The sequence below is a fragment of the Photinus pyralis genome, unplaced genomic scaffold (assembly GCF_008802855.1).
Source record: "Photinus pyralis isolate 1611_PpyrPB1 unplaced genomic scaffold, Ppyr1.3 Ppyr1.4_LG3b, whole genome shotgun sequence".
Taxonomy (NCBI): Eukaryota; Metazoa; Arthropoda; class Insecta; order Coleoptera; family Lampyridae; genus Photinus; species Photinus pyralis.
Genome location: NW_022170510.1, coordinates 12044067 through 12051772, shown reverse-complemented (window position 1 = coordinate 12051772; position 7706 = coordinate 12044067). Strand labels below are relative to the sequence as shown.

Below are 7706 nucleotides of genomic sequence, written 5' to 3'. Positions count from 1 at the left end.
CTAGGTCTGACGAACACAGCGCTTGCTTTTGGAAATGATCGGACGCAATGGTGGTGCTAGCGTTAACATAGCACCCCCCGAAAATCAAGGGCTATTTTGCAAAATCTATAATGGCGCTAGCTGAACTCAAAGTGGCGCTAGCTGGCGCTAGCTATAGAGATTCTAGCGCAATCTGCCTTTAGTCAAAAATTTGAAATGGTGGTGCTAAGTTAACGGAGCCGAGCGAATATCTCGAAATCGCTTTGTCGGAGGAGAGTACCCATAAACGAGCCCATAAAGGCAAACTGAATTGTCTGGACGAGACATATCTATTGGTGAAGTCTCCCCATTAATCATCTAACAAGCCAGAAAACATGGATAAATATAGCATGCTACTATACCTTATAACGCAATCAAGTACTAAGCTATTTCGGTTTTAAAAATGCGCTTTATCTGCACAAGAGTTGTGCACAATTTATATCTGTTTCGAGATGTAACAGTTATATTTGCATCACAGAAAGTGCAATTTACTGTGAAAGTTGATAGTCTTCGAACGTAAACGTTGATTGAGTGAAAGAACCGCCCACAGCCACAACGCATCATAGTCTCTTTAAAACATCCATGGCTCGTATCATCTTTAACTACTCGATGTCTACTATTTACTATATCTACTCTTTGTCTCTATTAAGAAAAACCATAACGTGTTCTCAACGTTCTACAGTGTGTCCATAGTTCGATGCCCACTATTAGCTTCACAGTTATTAGAACAGATAAAAAGAAGGTTAAATAGGTAAAATTCTCAGCTTATTTCAAATATTTTTGTACTCTTATAGCGGTGAATAGATACGGCGGTGAAATGGTCGCGGCGAATCAATATGGCGGTAAAATGGCCGCGGGGAATTATTTTGCGTTCTTCCTCTTCGATTTTCAGATGTATTTGCTTCGTCTCCATATGTTAGGCAATTTCTTCCAATGTGTCCGAAACCATTACATCTGAAGCACTTCAATTTGTATTTTCACGGGACTTCTCCGTTTTGCGTTTTGCAAAGTTTATCTTAGATTGTTCGTTCGTAGTACTTTTGTTTAATAGTAATTTTTCTTCTTCACATAGTTTCATTTTTTCGGTAGATATATTCTTCAATTGACTCGATTCCCTCCTTTTCAGAGTTAATGAACTCCTTAAGTAACAAAATCAGGTGAAAATGTCATTTTTGCTTTTATTTCCGTAAAAATGAAGCGCATTGTCCTTGTATATTTAACAATAAGCATTTTAAGTTGCAACTAATAGAATAAGGATAGTAGTGTTATATAAGTTTGTTCTGAATTCGTTCCTATATTACGTGTACGGGTCTTTCGCGCTTGAACCAGTCTGCTCATCTCTTACAATCTTACTTGTAGTTAAAGATCGCTTTATTCACGCTTCTTAACAGATTAACGATAAATTGGATCGTTTATTTTTAGAGCATAATCCCTCTTTAGTTGTGTCTGAACGGAACATTTGCCGGTTAACAGACGTAATGTCTTTTAACTTGAAACTTGGTAATTTTGACCAGTATTTTCTTACATGGGGTTTAAAATTGTATTTATGAAATTTGAATCCACAATGTGTTATTAATATTCCCACAAGCTTAACAAATTTTTAGGCAAATCAAACATTGTGTACAATTATAGGGTAGACCCTAAGGGATGGATATTCAGTAGTTTAGACACAATGAGATCAAGCAAGTCGGAACCAAATTTATTTCAATAAAAGCTTTTGAATATAAATTAAAATTACAAAGTTTAAATCAGTTTCCTGTACTTCCGAATTGCTAATGGAAATCATTGCTTTTATTGATTTCGGAAAAAAACTTCGTTAGGTATCCGTAGAGGGTGGAAAATTCGACTTATGTCAAAGAGTGGGACTCTTTTTATATACCTAGTATCTGCGTAATGGTAGGTATATATTTATCTGACGTGAACCTGAACACATTATTTGTAATACATGCAAGTAGTTCTTGTTAAAATTTCTTCACGTACTTTTCTAAGCGGAGTGTTGTAGTATCAAAAGAATATTACCCGGAAAGATTTTCGATATAAGACGAAGCTCAAAATGTTCCGTTTGTGAGGTATTAGGCAGGTACCTTTCAGGTTCCGAAACTGGTGTTACTTCTTTGGTCTTTTACTCAACAATCATAAGACATAAACATAAACTCAACAAGTGTTTGTTAGACAAAAATTAGAATTCGGCAAACTCACTGTAATTTTACTGGAAGTTTTCCACCATAGCAATGTCCTATAGAAGCACAGATCAATAGCTAGTGATCAATTTTAGGTTGTCTTTTCAAAATACACAAAGTAAATCCTCTATATATCTACGGAAATTAAAAGTCACTTCTAGCAGCCCTCTGTGGATATGAGCAGATGCAGAATGTTTCAAGCTACAAGAAACCTATTTACAACTTTGCTCTAAATTAATTCGAGGAGAAATATTTCGATATAAAGAAAATGCATCCCTATGGTGCGTAAACGGTTTCTACACCTTGTATAACACCTAAGACCTCGCTAAAATTCATAGAACGTCGATTTGTCGTAGGTCGATTATGAAAAATGAATATTTCTGAAAGATTGTAGCCTGAATAGCTGGTAGAAGTGAGAAGAATCACGGTGTGGGGACAATTCGCATCCGGGCAATTCGATCCCGGTACAATTTGCTCCCGGAAAATTTGCCTTTGGAAAATTTGCTCCCAGAAAATTCGCGTCTAGAATAATTCGTTCCCGTAGAATTCTTTAACAGAGTGCCATTTTGTTTTTCTAATAATGTTTAAAGATTATTACAAAAAAAAATAAAAAAAATAAAGCATGTTTCATTTGAAAAAATCAACTTTTTAAGGTTTGAACTTATTCAAATTGACCATCACTTTTAAAACACCCTGTAGAAAGGCGGGCAAAATTTTAAATTATTCTCATGTAGCATTAGGTGAGTTGAGTATTGCTGATTTTGGAAGACTTTGAAATTCAAGTCAACGGAGTCATAGACACAAGGCTCACAAGGAAAGCAGTCAAACGTCAAAAATTTTGAAAAATCATGAATAACTTGAAAGCCGTTGATGCTCGGTATGGGGAAATGTGGTATCATACGAAATGAATTTTCATGTAGATTTCGAAAATGCGACAAAAAATTTACAGATTTCGCAATCTATGCAACCATCGGAGACATTGACAATGATAACCGTATAACGCCATTTGTAAAACGCGAATAACCCTTAATCACCCGGGATCACTTGCTCCACTCTCTCGCAAGATTGCTCGTGTCGGTAAGACCGGAAGTGAAACGATCGTGATAATATTTTCTTTTGATAGATCATGGAAAACTATGTTTTTCTATTTCGGTGTCACAATGATGATTTTGTACAACTGTTTTCGGCCGAAAACAGTTGTACAAAGACAGTGATTATAGTCGTTTTTTTTTGGTAACTCATCTCTTAAGTTGGCAGTTACTAGTTAGTACAAGTAGGAACTTCGTTGGGTACTTCCATGTTTGAACTTCAAAATGTCAGTCTTACTACGCTGCCAACCTAAAACTTAACGGCATAAAAAGTGTTCCCAACATAAAACATGTTAGTTCTAATGTTCCCTATAGTTTCTGATAATGATTTTTTTAATTAAATTAAAGCACCGAAATAGAAAAAATAGTATGAAAAACGCGTGTTACAATGCTTTATTGTAATACTCCTATCTTGCGGACACTCGTGGCTACGCTTCGCGTCGCCACTCGTGCCACAAGATAGTCGTATTACAATAGGTCGCATTGTAACACTTGTCTTTCAATATACTATTCTATGCAGATTTAAATTATTAATGAAAGCCTGAATACGTTTAGGTAACGGTTAGCCTACAACAGTCTGCATACAGGGTGTTGAAACGGTTAACGCACCATAGGGATTTCAAGAATTTGGAATTTGCGTAAAAATCGAATTTTTGTTTCAATAATTTCGCGGCACGAGTAATTGTCTTGATACCTCATTTATTTAAATAAATATGTGTGTAAAGCGATGGGGTATACAAGAGGGAATTTTTTTAAAATATTGATTTATGAAAAAAATTTATTCTTCATGATATTTTTTGCTTGCTTTGGAAGTACCAATAACGTTTCGATAATCTAAAATTTATTTATAGAAATCTGGAAAAATAATAAAATGAATTTTTTTATTGAAAGTTGTCATTCTACATTATAATTAAGATACAGTATTTCTATCAAACCACAAACAATCGAAACGTTATTGGTACTTTCAAAGCAAGCAAAACATTATGAAGAATTCATAGATCAATATTTAAAAAAAATTCCCTCTTGTATACCCCATCGCTTTATACACTGCATAATAATTTCGAATAAAGTATTTTTCTATTGGAGTTTACGGAAGAGATCGGAGTGATGCGATAATTTTGCTGAATTTAAAATAAAGCTCTCAAGCGGATCTAAAAAAGTGACAGAGCATGACCTCGATGTGACCATACGGTACGGTTTATACGTGTGCCCTTTCATAGCTCAAGAGAACAGAATCAATATGCAATTGAATTAAGAATGAAGCACTTACAGATAAGAAACGAGTGCACAAGTAGATAAGAGTCGAAACGTCACTGTGTTACCACGATCTCACAGACCCCAAAAGCTGCGTTCCGTCTTACGGAAAGCCGAACACGTGATAAAATTACGGGATTTGAATTGGTTAAGAGAGCACGGTTTTCGCAAAAGTTGCGGCCAAAAAAGGGGGTCGCTTCGAATTTTTAGAACGGCAAGATACATAAGTGAAAATTGGATTTCTAACACGACAATTTTAGATCGCGTAACAATTGCTTTCAATGAAAAGCTTCGAGACCAGTTGGTATAATCGAGGTATACGAAAAGATTCGTCAGCCTGATAGCCGTACGTGATATTGTATTGTGAAAGCTGAAGTTTGTCATCAGGGGATATTGCGTAGTGTTACCATATTAAAATGCGCGAGCGAACAGTTTCGTTTCGCTGCATTATTGGATTATTGTGTTCGCGTTTAAATAAATTTATTACCACGAAAGCGTTGAGGTCCAAGGTACAAAACATTTCGTTGCACCAAATTTTTAGTGGAAAGTTACGTTAAAAAAAGGTTAATTAATCAAAGTTGTGCACCTTATTTGTTTATATGAGGTGCTAATAACTATAAAAATAACACGGTAAACGGTATAAAGGTTAGAAAATTAATTTATCCTATTCACAGACAGATAGGCGAACACCATCGACTCTCCTAATCTGACATCGCTTTGCTCAGCCGCTTAATAAATAATTAACAACCACAAACAAACAATTTAAACGAAAGTAAGTGCAGTAATATGGTAAAAACTGCCGTTAGGGCATCGAAACTCTTGACAACAACGTCCATACCAAGCGATGTTTTCCACTGAAGTTGGAAAATTCGGATACGAGCAACAGTCAACAAAATGTTTTCATCCTTTGCCGCCTAAGATTTGTGTGTTACCGAGTATCCATCAATTTGTTGCGGATACATTTGGCAATATAGTTGATAACATGTATCCGATTGTTGTCTGGTCGGTACTACGTTTAAGAAACCACTGTAAGGAAAACATTTTATGAAAAACTGCGTAATATAAAGGCTTATCCGATTACTATGGAGAATTTGATCGTATTAATTTTTAACTTACTTTAAATAGATTCCCTTTCTACTTTCTTGTGAATTACTCTATATTACCATAATAAATCAAAACCAGAAAAAGCACAAGTAACGATTAATTGTTGCGCTTAATTATCTTGGGTAAAGAGCTAAGGACGTTGTAATTAAAAGTGGTAAATAAATTATTGTGCGTCTACGTTTCATGAAGGTAATATTAATTTTAGAGGAAAAATAAAGATGAGGATAAGCTATAAAAGTAAGGTTCTTATATATTCAAGCTGTTTTGCTAATGTTACATTAACGTAAGATAAAATTAACTATTTGTAATAGCGCAAGTTTGATAAAGAAACACAATTCACCGCCGCGAAAAAGTAAAAGAATACGGCAATCAATTAAGCTAACAAAGATTGTGAGGCACCCCTTGCGCTTGCAGAGAGAAAGTAATGAGGGTATTCCGTGCGTGACGCTATTGACCATCTGCACGCCGGACACGCCTGCATGTCACTCAAGTTCCAGATCATCCTCTCCAGTTTCTCTTGAAGTATCTATATCGTTAAAAGTACGTGCACAATCGATAAGCGAAAGGAAAACAGAACAACTCATAATATTTATATCCCTTTAAGTCATTATTTATTTACCCTCGAGTGGTTGCCGTCAACGAAGAATTCCGCCTCAGTGCGTCCGACGCCGGTGGTGATAGGTGGTGCATTGAACTCATCATAGATTCCTCCTTCGCCTTGACTTTGTTCTTCCAGAATGTCCGATCGACCAGTTTCAGCAAACGCTTTAACCCCTGGCGATGAACGCTGACCGAGCCGGAACAATGTAAACGATCTGTCGTGGCTTCGACCTGAAAAGAAAGCTTTGTGTTTATATCTACTCATTCTAGACGCGGATGGTGGATATCACTAATTACTTCCAGTTACACTATACACATTTGATTTGATCGATGAAATAAAAATTCTCTCAAGTCTTGTACTATTCTTGCATTGGAAAGTTTATTATACACGTATTTCATGTCATATGGATATCTGCCAGAAATCGTTTCTGTGCGTGATATTCATATGAAATATAGTCTTATCGGGTGTACTTAAATATGAATACTACTGAATTTTGATTAGAAATATTTAACAAAAGGCCTGCAGGAGACAAACATGTAGTACCTATTATTAGGTGTGCCATTTCTTGTATTACTCAGAAGTAACGGATATAGATCTGTTTTAAACAAATCTTAGCATGTTCGTGTTAAATGCGGCGAAATAATAGATTTGCTCAATCTTTAGAAAACTGACATTACCAAGCAAACCTCAACGTGGGGAAAGGCGGTGTCACACGATAGATTAAATAGCACACAGGGGAGTCATGCTGAGGGCGACGAAGATGTATTTACGGTCTGCGTTACGCAACAAATGCGCAAGTTGAATGATAATAGAAAAAAAAATCAAAGTCCCTCTTAAATAAATTCGAGCAGTATACGAAATCCCAGTATTTCATTTTATCTCAAACTCGGGAAATGCATTTGCGTGTCAGTGTCTGAGAAGATCAACTTGGGAAATTTCAGACAGTACAAACGCCGAACGTTCCAAAAGTCACATTACAATCGACGTTGTACTTCAAACACAATCCACTTTATTGTAGTTCGATTCGACTTTTAAGAGATTTCTAGGATTAGTTGCCGAGTTAGAAATGTTGAAGCCGTTCCATTTCACCTTTTCAATTTACTTAAAAGAGCAAAAAGAACTCAATGTTAGTGCAGCAGTAGCACGTTTGTATGAAACGGATACCAGGAATATGGAGTAAATGGCGATTGGGCTTTATAAGATTGCACATTGTGAAGAGGCTCAGATCTCTCTGTATTCGTTATCAATGAATTCCCAATATACAATAAATATTCAAACTTAGTAAGTAACCCAAAAATTGTTTATACGAATACATTTTAGCAACTTATTTAATTTGATTAAAAAAGCAAATCAATAAATTGTTCTTACTATAAAAATAAAGACTGTTGTATATTGTAATTGTATACCTATGGCACTGGCTGGCTCAACTAAGTACGTTAATTAGTAGTAATGCAAATCATA

The 7706-nt window shown here is 35.7% G+C and overlaps 1 protein-coding gene across 1 annotated transcript in view; it reads right to left on the bottom strand.

The window, feature by feature from the left end:
• LOC116166370 (spondin-1-like) overlaps window positions 1-6509 on the bottom strand; it is a 15160-nt gene extending 8651 nt beyond the window's left edge. Inside the window, exon 1 of the mRNA XM_031481325.1 lies at window positions 6264-6509. Coding sequence (XP_031337185.1) covers window positions 6264-6509 — 246 coding nt within the window. The remainder of the gene's footprint in view (window positions 1-6263) is intronic.
• Window positions 6510-7706: the final 1197 nt, after the last annotated feature.